General features: G+C 37.1%; 1 protein-coding gene across 1 annotated transcript; it reads left to right on the top strand.

The window, feature by feature from the left end:
- Nucleotides 1-1,923: 1,923 nt before the first annotated feature.
- Nucleotides 1,924-16,148, top strand: SAMM50 (SAMM50 sorting and assembly machinery component; the record flags this gene model as incomplete). Its single annotated transcript, XM_010085963.1, has 14 exons — nt 1,924-2,043; nt 3,419-3,520; nt 4,287-4,374; nt 5,477-5,583; nt 7,528-7,658; nt 7,870-7,957; nt 8,509-8,637; nt 9,329-9,400; nt 10,490-10,576; nt 12,210-12,280; nt 13,070-13,137; nt 13,960-14,106; nt 15,000-15,141; nt 15,937-16,148. Coding segments are annotated over 14 exons (1,398 nt in total), but the record flags the coding sequence as incomplete, so codon positions are not given.
- Between the last annotated feature and the right edge of the window lie 322 nt (nt 16,149-16,470).

Here is a 16,470-nt window from a genome sequence, read left to right as displayed (position 1 = left end):
CGAGGGGGTAGGGGCAGGGACCGGCACCTGGCCCGGCCCGGCCGGCCTCCGCTGCCTTCTCCTCACTGATCTTTTTTTCCTCCCTGTCGGCGGTCAGGGTTGACCTTCCCGCCGGGGGGCTGGGAAGAGCCAAATTGTGTAAATGACAGAAGAAAAAATATAAAACAAAACAAACAAGAAAGCAAACCCCAAATCAAAAAGGAAAATAAACCAAACCACGGAGGAAAAGGAAACTGACCCACAACTGCAGCTCTCGCACAGTGAAGAGCAGAGGTTTGCACTTCACCAGGAAACAGCAGCACTGCTTAAAGAAATCTGTTGTGTCTCGCACGCCTGTAGCACTTGGAGATCCTCGTGAACAGAAGCATAAATCTCCAAGTCCATATACCGTAGCTTAAGGAAGGAACATAAAGATTTAAGAGTTTCTTGTGGTTGGACAAGAAGTAGGAGTCATAATGGCAACATCAGAATTTCGAATAATAGGGATACATAGGCTCTGAAATACTTTAGGAAGTCATTGAATTCTCCACGCTTCAAGGCTTCATTGGAGAAGCATCTCTCAGGATAATTTTAGATAAGCAGCCCACTCTTGAGCGTTCTGCTTTATGGAAAGGTGGAAGAGCTGTACGTGACAGGTTATGAGAAAGTCAAGCTATAACAGTGTCAGTGTATAGTAGAAAGGTCAGTGGTGCTGTTGACTGTAAAGCTAAGGAATCGAAGAACAAATTTTAAATCCATTTGGTGGAATACTTTGTGAATTTGGCTTAAACTACTTTCCCCTTAAAACAACCATGGAGAGCCTGCACAGGGCTGTTTAATCATACCTGAATTGTCTACAACAGAGTTTTGAGTGACTAACCTCTTTAGGGGCTAAGAATGGTCTGGATGGTTCCTCAGGATCCCAAGTAGAATACCTCTTTCCTGTGAGCCTGTTGAAAACCAGCAGGCTTGTCTGTAAGTGTTTAATTAGACTGCGGAATATATTGCTGCAGGGGGCTGTTAAGGGTCCAGAGTATCTCATTACCATGGCTAATTTAATTTTGGTTTCAAATTTTTTTCTCGTGATCTTGGTTTTACATTCATCTGTAGTACAAACTGATGTACAATATTGTGTGGATGTAGAGTGCTTCATGTTTGCCTGAAAATTATTGGGAGTGAGAGAGGATTCTGTCTTCATTTAACTTGATTCTGACAGGTAACAGGAATTTACTATTACAACAAAACAGCTATCCTTAAATAATGCAGCAGTTACGGTATTAGTGACTCAAGACTAAAAGTAGATTTGCTGAGTTATCCAATCCTGACCTCTGCTTTTGCAGGTAACCCTCTATTCACTCATGCTTGAATCCATTATCTTCTGATAAGTATTATTTTAGGACTTTTTCAGGTATGGTAAATAAAGCCATGCTGTATTGGAAACCATTTTGTTAAAATACGTTCACTGCTGATGCATAATGACCTGAGGTTCTTGAGCATTACTTGAAGGTTACTTTTAAAAGAAGTATTATAAAAAAAAGTACATAAATATGTGCAAAGCAAAGTAATATGCTGAAAACACCCTTTTTTTTCTTTATTGTTCAACCTCTCCTCCCAAAAACCCAAACTAAGTAGTGACACCCTGATTCGTTAGATTTTTTTTTTTAAGAAGGTAGAATTCATCTTTAATATAGGAGGCTTGCCTTAAAAATAAGGTTATTTTTGGAAGAGTGCAGAGTATTTTTGAGAATCATTCAACGTGGAAGCTATTCATCTTTCATTAAAAATTTCAGCAAGTGGCTGGGTAACAAGTGTGCTAGTAATTTCTTCTCTTTTGCTTTTATTCCCTTAGGATCTGATGAGCCCAGTGTCAAGAACTGTAGTTTTTTTCCATGGCAAAAGGCATAAATCACAAATCCACGCACCATACTAAATGCTGTTTTTTTATGCTTTCAGAGTTTGGAGCCTCTTCCAGCAGGTGGGCCAGACTTTGGTGCCCTGGGAGAGGAAGCTGAACTGGTTGAAGTTGAACCTGAGGCTAAGCAGGAAATTCTTGAAAACAAAGATGTAAGTACCTGAACAACATCCTGATTTTTTTCTTAACAGAAATGTCTTGCCACCCTTGCTTGCTTGGTTTTGCTACGGGAAGTTTCTAATCTATGGTTTGAGATGTGAGAGAATTAAATTCAGTACTGTGAATTTAATTGGATGTTGTCTAGTTCTTGGTTTGTTTTTTTTTTTCCCTACCACAGGAGTTGGTTTTTAAATTCAGCTTTGAGCTAATAGACCTGTTTCTAGATGCTGCTTTCCCTTCTCTCTTGTAAGAGATTACTGCTTCTGCAGCACTTCTTAGGAGCAAACCAAGCAACTGTCCTTAATCTGCTATAGTGCAGTGTTAGCCAGGTTAGGGTAAAGTGCCGCCATGTGAATTATGTTGCTAAAGGAAATACTAAGTTCAGTGAGGATGGTAACTTTTTTTTTTTAATACTTCACATGTAAGAGCATGTCTGTCTTGGCCCATAATATGTTTAACCATGCTAGAGGGGTGAGATATTGTCCGTTATCTTAGTTTTTATTAAAATTTTGCTTTCCCTTATGCTCTTCAGAGTCATCCTCACTAGAAGCTTGCTAATAACATTTGTTTTTTATTTAGTTCATTATGTATATATTCTGGTAGGGTTTTTTAAGCAATTTGCAGTAATGCTAGATTTGTCTTATTCTGCTATTTTATTCTATGTGAATACATGAAGCATTTTCAGATTTTTTTTATCACTTACTCCTGAAGATCTGAAAAGATCGGAAAAATAAGGGAAATGCAATCACGGTAGTCCATTTGTACCAGCTAACCTGGAGTATGTTGTGATTTTTAAGATCAAATTATTTCAGATTATTATATAACAATATGAATGATTTTAAGAAATACTAAACCTTGTAATGCTAGTGGTCTTAATATGCATTTTAAACTACAACACTCCAGTGGTAGTAATAATTTTAATAGTTAGAGTTCAAGTATTTATTGCTTGTTGGTCTGTTTGTTTTTTCTTTTAACTCTGTGCTTAAATAGCTAACTACAACTAACTACACATTTTGTCTTGTTTTGTCTTATGTGTTTTGGTATCTCAATGTGATTTCTGCAGTGACTTACTTTTCGCTACAACACTTACGACTAAAATGCCAGCAGCTGCAGTCCATTACTGTCTTTTCTGCTACAACCAGTATTAGCTTTTATAGTAGAGTTCTTTTTTCTTTAATTTTCTTGTTAAGGGAACAACTTTCCAGAATTGTAGATAGCACTGATTTCTCACAATGTAGGTTAGCAGTAATTGGCCTGGGAGTCTTCAGGAGTTTTCACTTCAACAACACTTTTTTCTGCATTGGTGATTTTGGTACTCATTATTAGGTGCAAATTCAGTGTTTGTGTTTAAACATCTGTTCTGTTTAGGTGGTGGTTCAGCATGTGCATTTCGATGGACTTGGAAGGACCAAAGATGACATTATCATGTATGAAATCTCTGATGTTTTCAAGGCTAAAAATCTCATTGATGTAAGTACGGTAGTGAGTATCAGACCTCCTGTTTAAAAATTCAGGTTACAATTTTCTGTCTTTTTCCTGCTTTGGGCTACACCCTTCAGACATGGGGCAACTTTGTCAAGTTCTGTGATGATTCTGATCTTGTGGTATGGAAGCCAAACTTAAATATAAAATACTGGCAGATACTGTATTTTGTGATGTATTCCACTCAAAGACATTGTGAGATGGCAAACAGCACTCCCAGTTATTTTTTCGGCTTCACTCTTCAGTTTGAGAATTGCTGTGTAGGTGACATTTTAGTTAATTTGCTTAAGATAAATTAGTAGATCTCAGCGTAGGTAGCTGGTGCTGGTCTCCACAATGGATCAAAGTGTATGTCATTGCACTTTTAGGTGGTGATTCCTTCTGCAGTGTGGCTGGCAGTTAGACCTGTAAATTGGTATAGATGTAAACAGATTAGGGTGTTTGTTTTTTTGTCAAAAGCATGAGTGCTGTATAGGTATATAAGTTTTACGTACTGAGACCTATTTGAATAATAGGTTTAAGTATTATAACAATTAGGATACAAACTAACAAAAGGTAGGAACTGAGCTGGATGCTCCATATTTATTTCTTTACAGATTCAAGTGTTAAAGTGGTTGTGTTCTGTTTTGATGGCGCTACATGTGTCTTTGTATACAAATCTGTGAATATTGTATGACTTAGCGTCATTCTAACTATTTTATCCTAGTTATTCTTTGGTAACCTGAAAGACTGAGCTACTTATCTCATCCTGTAGGTGATGAGAAAATCCCATGAAGCCCGTGAAAAGTTGCTTCGTCTAGGTATCTTTAGACAGGTAGAGGTTCTGATTGATACCTGTCAAGGTATGTATTGCCTCATTAATCCTTACCTTGTTTCTCATACACACATGGCGTACCTATAATGTATATTTCCCTGTGTAATAGATTGGATATTTTTTTGTGTGTATAACTTACTCTCTCCTTTACATACCTTTATATGTTTTAGATGTACGTGTAGCTGTACTACGTATAGGAAAGTATGTGTCTGTCCATCATCCTTACAAAGAAGATGTATTTGCATGTGTCTGTATATATGTGTGTGTATATAAATATTACTTCTATACATGTAAAAATGAATGAATTTCCATCACTAAATGAATTGCAGTACGCATCACTTAATCCACGTTTCAGAGGAATACTTGAGGAAAAGCTCGATAATGTGTCCTGTACTTCCATATATTACCCATCACATAACTGGCATTATATCAGCCCATCCTTGTTGTTTAAGGAAATACTAGAAATTGCATCAGTGCTTGTGTTTAAAAATTGGCTTATAGTATATATTGGGGCAGCTGAATGTATGTGGGTTTCACAGTGAGGCTCAGTTGGCATTCTTGGGGTTGTGGTTGCTTTGCAAAGCTGTTGCTGTTCTCTTCCTCAGAGGAAAGTTGTGTTACTGAGAAGGAAACACAGTCCCACAGGTTGCTGGTGATGGGATGCTGTCCCATTTACTTCAAGCAGGTTTATGTAGTCTTGACAGCTGTGTTTTGGAACAGCTGCTGTAGCCAGAGCCCTGAGGGAACTGGGCGGTTTCTGTTGTTCAGCCCTTCCCACACAGTGCTGGATGGTCTCCCCTAGTGACAGCATTCTTTTTGCCCCGTCTGGACCACTTTGATTTCTGTTTATTCTAATGTAAGGATTTGTGTACACCTTTGTTTTTAGTGTGTAGGTAACAAACAAATGTTACTGTTTCATAATCAAACTAAGATGTTGGTGATTAAAGCCAGTCATGCTATGATTGAACTAGATTCTGCACTCATGTCCAAACAACATCTTTTTCTCAAGCCATTTTTCTTTGTAATGTAGACTTTTAATTTAATTCAACCAGTTTCAAGTAATTCAAGACATCTTCTGTCTGTGTTTTTTTAAATAGCTCTTTAGACATAACATATGTTTGTTTATGTAGGAGATGATGCCCTTCCAAATGGTTTAGATGTAACTTTTGAGGTAACGGAATTGAGAAGACTAACTGGAAGCTATAACACTATGGTTGGCAACAATGAAGGCAGTATGGTATGGATTATTTCACATAATTATCAATTCATTTTGATATTCCTCTTACTGTCATATTTCAAACCTAGCAGGGAATTTGGTGATTAAATAAGTGAGGACTTGACCCAAGCCAAATTATTTTCTTGATCCAGCTTTACTAAGGCTTTGCCAGACCTTTGTCTCTAAAGAGTCTTTGTATTAGTCAGGCTTTCGTTCAGCAAAAGCCTATTTTGAGCTAGGGAGGAATGCTGTAGCTTCCAACTCAGAATGTTAATGTTTTAATTCTTAAAAATGACTTAAATTATTTGTTAATAATATTTAAGACTCTTTACCTACTGGAAGGATTAGTAAGGAGTTTGAAATTTAGCTTCTATGAGATCTGTTTATAGTGGTTTTCTTCTCAGTTGAAATGCTTTATGTTTGACTTCAAAACTCTTCTTGGTTTTCACTATTTTAGCCCAGTACCAGTTATTCTGGGCTGCAAAATGCAAGGTTTTCCAGAAACATATCAACTGTGGAACTTGTTTCCATTTGATTCAATTAAGGATGCATCAGATAAAATCTTGTGTGAGAAATATTTACCAAGTGACACAAAAAGTAAGAGCTGTACTGTTGTTCCCTAAGTGTGCTTTTAATGGAAGTGCTGGTGTAAGTAGATTTTGCTTTCACGTGCTCATTCCTGCACCCATTCTGCCTTCTCATGTGCACGGTGCAGCTGTGCCTGAGGCTGATAGATAAGCCAGATCAAGGGACTCATCCTTTTCTTCTTAGGGGTATTTTTAACCTGGATAAGATACTGCATGACTCAGGTGATGGTGTTTTGCAAGTGCAAGGAGAATAGGAACTCAGTGAATTGAGAGCTGCTTACGGAGAGCAATGTCCAGGATGTTGTGGCCTGAATGAGACCAGTGGGGAATCCTACTTGTTGGTTCTAGTGCCTTTGAAAACAGTCTGAAAGCTACTTTGGTGTCTCTTTTTTGTATTCAGCTTCCCCTTCTATTTGATTTTAATTTGTTACAGAGAAGTAAAACTTTTGAATGATGTAAAGCGTGACTCGTATACACTGGTATTGGCAGCAGAGATTGTTTCCTTACAAATTGGATAGATTTGACATTTATTCTAATCCCTTAAATTCATCTGAAACCTGTAGATCTAATATTTCGTACTAATAGCCCTTTCTGGTTAGTTGGATAATCTCAATAGTAGCCATCATCACAAAGCCAGGTGACTGATTTGCTTCCAATAGCTTTTAGACAAAGTCAATCAGCATTTGGTAGCTTTTTTATATTTTAAAACAGAACACTGAGTAGAACAGTCCTGGTAGTGTCTGTGCTTGGAGGAAACCTGCTCCATCTTTCCTTCCAAAGGGCCAAGAGCTGCCAAAGGGATGCAAAGAATTGGTGTCAGAACAGGCAAAAGTGTTTAACTAGTTTCTGGAGAATTGTAATGGTATGTTGTACTGCCGTCAGGACTGATTGCAGAAGTATCTTGTTGCTCAAAAACAGAAATACAGGGAAGTGGCTCTGTATTGATAATTTTCCATTGGCTTACTGCTGTGGTTCTGATGAACCCTGCCTGACAATTAGTTTTTGTGATGATCAGCTGGAAAGTCCGCAGTTGCAAAGCAGCTCTTAATATGCCAAAGACTTATTTTCCTGGGCTTTGAGACTGGCTGGGAGATTTTCCTTGAAATAATAGCAGTACTGATGATACAGTGAGAATGCAGATTAAGTCAGCTGCTACTGGGCAGCAATAAAAATTGGATTTAACTTCTGCTATTGTGATGGCTTTTGCTGCCAGTGCAAAGCGAAATCTAACTTTAAAGCAAAACACATTCGGTTACAGCTGCTTGTAATGTCTTCATTTCTCATTCTCATGGTAGATATGATTGTCTTCAGTATATGGTTAAGATGCAAGACAGCAACTATATGAAATGTTGTGAGGGTTTTTTTTTTTTTTCTGTAGGTACTTGGGCTCAAGTTTCCAAACCTCTTGGGACGTGCAGAAAAAGTAACCTTCCAGTTCTCCTACGGAACAAAGGAAACTTCATACGGCCTGTCATTCTTCAAACCACAGCCTGGAAAGTTTGAAAGAAAGTAGGGCATGCATTTTTGAGTACTTTTTTTAGTGAAGGAGTATAAAACAGTTAATAAGATCTTTCACTGAGTAATAATTAAACGTATTCCTTTCCTGAGAGTCAGCTAATAATGTAGCAGAGGTGGTTTCTTAAGTTTTTGTGATAATTTAGATCTCCTTAACTACTTAAATAGTTTCACTTTCAAACCTACCAGTAATGTTGTGTTTCAGTTTTTCAGTTAACCTGTATAAAGTAACCGGCCAGTTCCCTTGGAGCTCTCTTCGTGAAACTGATAGAGGAATATCAACAGAGTTTAATGTAAGTGTAGCCCAAGCATTTGTCAAACCCATGCTTCATTTACATTTAATTCAGGTCACAGCTGGCTTTCACAAATATTTGGTTTACTTTTGTAATGATTGAAACACTTGTGCACAGGGCTAACTTGTCATTATTTGAAAGAGGTCAACAATTTTAAAATGACAGAGGTAATACACCTTAGTCTTTTTGTTAGAATTGAATCTTATTTTGGCCATATAAAAGTCCTGATGTGTTTTTCTTCAAATTTTTAATGTTTAAAGTGTCATTTTAGAGAGGCAGCTGGTTGCCTAGCTCACTGTATCAGTCCAATTCAAGGTATTTTTCATTTGGGATGGATGAAGTATTGTGCATCTGCTTGGAGAAACTCTCGTGACTGGAGCAGAATTAGCATTGCTCTGAAATGCAGAAGGGTTTATCTTCGATCCAAGAAGTTTGGAAAGAAAAAGCATAGACTCATTTATTAAAAAAAAGAGAGAGATTTTTCAGGGAAATGTTTATTTTAATTTTGTAGCAAAATTTTTTTCATGTCTTACTCAGTTCTTTATTTGCAGTTTCCAATCTGGAAGACCAATCACACACTGAAGTGGGAGGGTGTGTGGAGAGAGCTTGGCTGCCTTGCTAGAACAGCATCCTTTTCTGTTCGAGAAGAAAGTGGACATTCTCTTAAATCTTCTCTCTCTGTAAGGTGTTTTCCTGATAATTTTTTAAAACACATTATTTTGAGACATCTAGTACTCATGAAAGATACCAAAGTTAGTAGGTAGTGTGTTTTACTTCAAACATCTTTTGGTGTGTTTGGTCATTCACACAGACTCATCCAGGAAGTCCAAGGAGAAAACATATTTTCATAGTTGACTGTTGCATAGGCTGGCTTGTTCCTGCTGCAGGGCCTCCCTCCACCTAATTTGCTGTCTTTTTTTGCAGAGTTTTCTTGTTTTGTAGAAGATAGGATCAGTAAATTTCCTCATTTTACAGTTGCTGTGCTCTTTCTAAATATTCTTTCCTGTAGCAGTTTTTGGTCACTTGTCGTCTTTAACTTGTAGCTTCCAAATTGTAGGAGGTAAAGTGTTTTCGGATTACTGTCAGAAAATTGGTGATTCACACTGGGGCATTGTTGCTGCTGTATTTCCGATGTGTACCATGGCCGAAAGATATAAATGTATGCATTTCATGTGGCTTCTAAATTCAAAACTAACTTAGTCTGTAGGTATATTTTTCCTGAATCCATGAAGCTACAGTATCCTTAGCTGGAGCTGTGGTTGTCTTCCACTGTTTGCACTCTGCACACTGTTTTTGAAGGAAAATAAGTGTGTCACTCTGTGGTATTCAGCAGGTATGAGAACCTAAAAAAAATTGTGTGGTTCTTTCCAGCATGCCATGGTAATTGATTCTCGGAACTCCTCAATCTTGCCAAAACGAGGTGCTTTGCTGAAAATTAATCAGGTAATATTAAATCATTTATGGTATTATTGGTTTTTTTCTGTAAGTGTGTTTCAGTAAGTCTTAATTTATCTAATTGATGCTCATGTTAAAAATGTCTGCAGTTAGAAATTAATTGTAAATTCACTAGGATACAGTGATGACCAGTATTTTCTTTTTATCTTTACAGGGTGTGCCTTTTAAAATCATTAAATCTTTTTTATGGTGGCAAATTTTCATTTGTATACCATTGGTCAAATAGCACAGACATTTTATCTCACCATTAGCATTAAATTGTTTATTAGGTGAGATACATTATCCCTGATACTCTACAGTAGGTATTCATACTTGTTTCTAACACTGTAAGTCTGCCAGACTGTGGTCCTGTTGCTACTTACAAAGTTTGTAAGTCTTAGAATTAAAATGTAACATTGGGTAAAAATAGCTCTCAAAGGCATACGCATGTATCATTTTGGCACATAAAATGGCTTTCACTCTTGTTACTTGCAGAGCTTTCAGAAAAGCTGGCTTTTATGCTGTATGGGTTAGTACTTCAGAAGCATTAACTTCTGCAATGCTTTAGAAGCAGATTGCTTTGAAATGTCATTGGAAGGAGAAGTGCTATTCTTCCTGTAAGCATCAGTGAACTGTTCTGAGTGAGAAGGATGGTTATAACTCAGGGTTTAGTTAACATATCTAACACTGATTCAGTCACTTCACTTGTTATTTTCAGCTTGCATTGGTGTAATGCAACTGGCTGCCTTGTTCCCTGCTTTAGTACATGTAAAACCTTCTTAGGTCTAGGTAAATACAGTAAGAGTTTTGATTTTGGGTGCTGAATTTTCCAGCTCCGTTCTATTTTGCCATCATTTACAAAATAGCTTAGGAAGCAATACCTTGGTCTAATATTTGGAGGAGAAAAGTGCAGCTCATTGTTCTGAGGGTCGTGCATGGTTTTTCATTGGTTCAAAACTCAGTTGTCTCTCCATACCAGTGTATCTTCTGGTATCTTCTACAGAAAACACTGCTTATGCTGATGCAGACATGATGAACTTTTAGATGGAAGAAGCATGTAATATCTGTTACAACTTTCATTAACTTATGTTTTTGCAGGAGCTGGCTGGCTATACAGGTGGAGATGTGAGCTTTCTAAAAGAGGATTTTGAATTTCAGTTGAATAAGCAACTTATCTGGGATTCGGTAATTTTTTTAAAAGATATTTTAGTAATTGATCTGAGTTAGCAAATGAGCTTATTGAATCTGTGTCTTATGATGATTTTTCACCATGGATTAGAAAAAGGTCATGGAAGTGAAAGACGGATGGTGTAGGTATCTTGATTTGTTTTTTTTGAAAGTAAAATATTTTTAACCTGATGTTCTTGCTGTGTACAGTGACTTGAGAAGTGGGCATTTTAGAAAGAACGACTTGCTTGACAGTTAACCATATGAACTATTTTCCTTTCAGAAGTGATGTTGGGCATGTCTGTGATTTTTCTTAAGAGTGATTTTTCGAAAACTTATTACAGCCTTTGTTCTGTCTCTTTTACCTGGTTATGAAATTCTGACTAATCTTGGTTTAGTTTTCTTTTGTCATGGCAAATTATGAGTATATGTCTACTAATTTTGGTATTATGGCATGTAATTACTTCTGTGTAAAATATTGGGAAAGAATGGGAAGGCTGATTTCACTACAGTGCTAAGCTTTCACTACAACATTTTGTGCACAATGAACAAGTTAAGTTCCAATGCCAACACAGAAGGGCATTTTAAGGCTATTTGTTATATGCACCTTCCATGCAATGGAAGAAAAGGGATAGCCTGATGAGTGCACTTCTAATCATCTTACATTTATTTGTCGACCGTCAGTGGTGAAAGACAGTGTGTTCTCTGATGAAGTAATTTAACGGCTTCATGGCTACACAAAGAGGGCTTTGCTCTTTCCCATGACTGCTAGTATGCCTACATTGTGAATGACAGTGAAGTATATCTCATCATGTGGTGTACATAATTTTATGTCGCCCATTGTTCATGAGGGTAGACTTGCGTGCAGCTGGCTTCTACCTATGCTGTGTGTTGTGTAGCCAGATACGCGTGTACCGCCTGATGGGTTCACATCTGATCATGGCGGGGGAGGCATCTGGGGACTCTCAGGCCAGAAGGTAGTAAAAGTGTGCTGTAAAATTAGAGACGTTATCCAACGCCTTTAGCCTAGATGTTGATAATAGATCTTGCCATCTGGCAGTAGTACTTCTACTTGATACGCAGGCAGCAAGCAAATTATTAAATGTACTTATTATAGTGGTGTGGCTCCCGATAATTACTGTATAGCTAAGCAGTAATGATGTATGTGTATTTGATGTCAAATATAGTGAGTTGCAGAAGGTGGTTTCAATTAATTAGAAGCCTAATTTACAGAGTGGTAATAATTATACATTTTTGGTAGCCATTTGCCAGACTTAACCTCCTATGGGTTTAAAATTGCCAGGAGTAATTTGTGTCATCAGTGTTGGCTTATTTCAAGACATGAAAATTCATAAGAAAATAGGAGCTGCATGAGTGTTCCCTTTGGCTATTGTGAAAGTAGCACTTGGTTCAAATGTGCTGTATTGACTTTTTCAAGATGTAGCACTGTATAAAAGAAAGAGGGCAGCAATGATCAGGAGTTTGCTGAAAATACCATTACTGATGATGTGATATCCATGCACACACTGTGATCACCTGTAACTTTCTGTCAGACTAACGCGAGTGCTGCCTTTTACTGAGCAATGAAATTTTACTAGTACTGTTTTTAGTGACATTAACTCATAACATATATTTTTTTTTCTCTCTAAAGGTTTTTTCAGCATCACTTTGGGGTGGAATGCTGGTACCTATTGGAGACAAGCCATCCAGTATAGCTGATAGGCAAGTTTTTAAAATGTTTCTTTTTTTTTTTTTTTTTTTTTTGGTCAACCCAAGTAATCTATAAAGAAAACTCTATTGTGGAAGACAGAAGCAGTAGTAGTTCTGGTTCTGAGAAGAATAAAATAATTTTCTAGTTAGCTTTAATTGCATATTAGTATTGAAGCCCGGCCTTCTGTTTATAAATTTCATGTCGGGGTAGTATAAATTTATAATTTGCTATGTAGTAGCTCTGCCTGCCAATATTTGTGATTGCAAAATGGTATTTACCATCTGCAAAATTTTGTAGCAGTCATAGGTAACGCTGTCGGTATTTTTAGAAGTAAAGCCATATTGTAACTGTGTTGGCTTTTTATGCAATTTTGCCTTCTAACACCTGTGTTTAAAGATCACTAGCAGAAACCATTTAGTCTTAAATTTATTTATGATAAATACTAAGTGTCAGCTTCACATGTGATAGATCTTAACTACAGTATGTCTATCAAAATTATTACAACAGACAGAATCAGGCAGTATTCTGATTCTTCAGTGCTGGGGAACCTTCTGGTTTGATCTTTGTAAGTGGTGGAAAACTCATTTTTATTTTTAATACTTCCATCTATTTTGAATTTTTTGACAAATGCATCAGAATCTCGATTTAGATATAATTTCTTGTATTTCTTTAAATACCCTTTACTAAACCTGTTACAAAGTTACCTGTAACTCTGAAAAGCAACGTTAGAAGTATGCCTAGATATTTTCAAATATGTCCCTTAAGGGAAGCATTAAATTAAATTTGACTGTATTCACTAGGTTTTACCTTGGTGGACCAACAAGCGTGCGTGGATTCAGTATGTACAGCATTGGACCCCAGAGTGAAGGTCTGACACTTTTAAATCCCACTCCTCTGACAATACTGAAAATATTGGTGTATAACAAAGAATCACATTCTGTCTTTAAGCTTTGTATCACTTAAAAATAATTGCACTCATTCTGCACTTTGAATCTGAGAAGAGTTATGGCTTTGATCTGTCATTATGCATTAGTTCACAATGAAATAAAGCCTGGTAGTTCTCAGTTAAGCCATAAGCTACTTTTATATACCAGCTGTGTGTTCAGACTTGCGTGCTTCCAGTATGTCACTTTAATTAGTGAGCAACCTTCCAACTGGAAGAGTTCCCAAAATGTGGTATAGCAACAGTCACATTAAATCTTTATTTGATACAGCATATGTTTAGGTAGCTTAGGGGACAGGTAATCTGATCAACAAAGGTGTTCGGAGAGCCAGGAGCTTCCTCAGTTCTATTCCTTACTCTGCTGCTGACTTGCTGTTATCAGTGGATTCAATGTTCAGTATATTGGAAAACTCAATTGTTTAATTGTATGAATTTCCCATTTTTAAAACTAAGGCAAGTATTTCAGAGGTGTTCAGGAGGTAGTCTCTGATGAACTGGAAGTGGGTGCATCCCTCAGGCTGTTTGGGTGAGGGAATGAAGAAAAAGAGCAATTCACTTGGAAGGCTAAAGAATTGTGTAAGTGCTGATTTTTTTACTTGATAGTGGTGAGGTTGGAGAGAGCTAGAACCCAGTGGTAAGAGTTGTAAAAGAGGTAGCAGTGCAATATAAAGCAACTTCAGGATGTGTTCTTGTTCTTTTAATATATTCCACAGTAAATGCTTTTATTCCAACATTTTCCCTAAATAGGTGATTACTTGGGAGGAGAAGCCTACTGGGCTGGAGGCTTGCATGTATACACCCCTCTCCCTTTCCGGCCAGGCCGGGGAGGCTTTGGAGACCTCTTCCGAACGCATTTCTTCCTTAATGCTGGAAACCTTTGCAATCTTAACTATGGTAAGGCTCATTAGAATTGTATATAACAAAACCTGCTTCTCTATGTATATAAAAGCAAAAAGAAGAGTGTGTCTTTTTCCTCAGAAGCAGTTTGTTTAGTGCGTATATTTTGGTCCCTGTCAAAAAGCTGCTGCTATTAACTTGTATATTTGACAGATTGCCAGTAATTTTTTTAGCTCTCTACATAAATTATAGCACAACTTGAGGAAAGAGAGCTAGGATGGTAACAGTAGTACCTGAGAATTGGTGATGTTCACAGACCAGTGTGGTAATTGATTAACACCTACTATACACCAATTTAAAGGGAGATTGGAAGATGGTGTTTTAGTGGGATTCTAATGTTTTCTGGGATTAACCTAATAAAAAGTGGTGGCATTGGAGTGTAGATTAGGGTGTGGTAACTGATGTTTCGGAGTTTTTTTTCTTCCATCTCCAACTTTTTTCAAGATATATTTCTGGGTATTAGTGTACGATTTTTCATTATCAGTTCAATCAGTTTGATTGTCTTGATGTCTGCCTCCCTTGATGGAAGAGAGGTGGCATCCATATGGGAAGGAAACACTTTGTGCGCCATTGAAAAGCAGGCAAATCAACTTTAAAACTAAAAAAGACCCACTAAAGACATTTAGTTAAGTCTTAAGTACTCATTTCCAGATTCATGCAAGTAGGTTACTCAGTGGTGGGAAATTAAGATCAATCAGCAATCCAACTAAAATCATGGTACTTTGCGTCCAAGGTACTTGGCATTTATGGCAGTTGCGGGTAGTAAATAGATTTTGAATCTGCAGGAGGTGCTCCTAAGCAGTCTGTCTTCTAGCTCTGAAAATCCAGTTAGCCTTTGACCACCTTGACAATCTACTTTGACTCTTGTTCTCCTCCTCTTTTGCTTTCAGGTGATGGTCCCAGAGCTCACCTGCAGAAGTTGGCAGAGTATATCCGATGGTCTTATGGTGCTGGAATAGTGCTGCGACTTGGAAACATTGCTAGATTAGAACTTAACTACTGTTTCCCCATGGGAGTACAGCCTGGTGACAGGTTTGGTTTTTACACCAATTTTTTTTATAGTAGCAGGTTTTAAAGGTTACTTCTATCTGGTTTTGTCAGAGAGAATTGATGCCTTTAAATTTTGTTCTGTGCCAGTTTAGAGATTTTTCAGCACTTGATGCTCTTCTTTCAGCTCACTATATTCATGTTGGTTTCACTGTACTTCTTTGTTTAAGATTGCATTTCAGGTTTCAAAATTCATTGAACCCAAAATCAGATGTTGAAATGTATGAGTAGCTGTGTAGAAAATTGTATTTCTTCAGGGGAAATGATCAGTGAAATAGCTCATGGGATTTTCTTAAGCCTTCTAAAAACAAATTATTGGATAAATACAGAGTTTAATGTCTTTGCTTGAAAAATGAAAACAAGTTTAACTATAGATAAAGGGAGAACAAATTAATTTGCTGGCAACCAATTATCCTACACCAAGCAAATACTATAGTACAGAACAAAAAAGCTTCTGGGGGCCTGTTCTTGCCTGTGAATACTGTGTGAGATACTCTATTTTGTACAGGAGTTGGATTATGTTTCTACTTGTCATTCATGTGAAATGTGAATGAATAATAGCAATTTGAAAATTATAGGCTTTATTTTGCAAATGCAAATACACCGTACGGATGACAGATTGTCAAAGCATTTATTTAAAAAAGCCTTTGCCAGCTAAAATTTGAATTGTAACTTTCCAAAGACTGAAAATCTTGGGAATTTTTGGGTAGGAAGAATTGATTTTAATTTCATCAGTACCTTATATATCACTTACATTGTTTATTTGTTGTTTCTTTTCAGGATATGTGATGGTGTTCAGTTTGGAGCAGGAATCAGATTTCTATAATACAGAAACATTTTACATCAGTGTATGAAATTGTGCTCTGTAATTGAAATCAAGACTGTAATATGTCTCAAAATGGTCTAACTTTTTTCTTGAAATATAGATAAACAGCTGAGTGATTTACTTCTCAGACTCCACAAGAAACTACATTAAATAATTATGCTCTAAAGGTTCATTGTACCTCTGATTCTTATCAAAGATGGGAGAGTGTTTGTAGGATTCTAGCTATTCTAACTTACAGCTTTTAGTTATTAGTTGTTACTTAAAATATTAGGGAGTTGTGTCAGAAATTGGCTCTTGGGTACAGTTCCCACGATTATAGTTGTCATTGGCCTGCACAGTCTTCACTCTTCCCACCACAAGTCTCACAAGTGTTGGGATGAGGAGGTGTGAGTATGGCTGGAGTGGAAATTGAGGGGGAACAGTTTTTCTCCATCAGCAACTTCTGTGAGCAGCTGGCCCTGAAAAAAATCTGTTATGCATCAAAAATT

The sequence above is a fragment of the Pterocles gutturalis genome, unplaced genomic scaffold, assembly GCF_000699245.1.
Source record: "Pterocles gutturalis isolate BGI_N339 unplaced genomic scaffold, ASM69924v1 scaffold50386, whole genome shotgun sequence".
NCBI classification, from domain to species: Eukaryota; Metazoa; Chordata; class Aves; order Pterocliformes; family Pteroclidae; genus Pterocles; species Pterocles gutturalis.
This window is presented reverse-complemented; position numbering and strand designations above follow the sequence as displayed.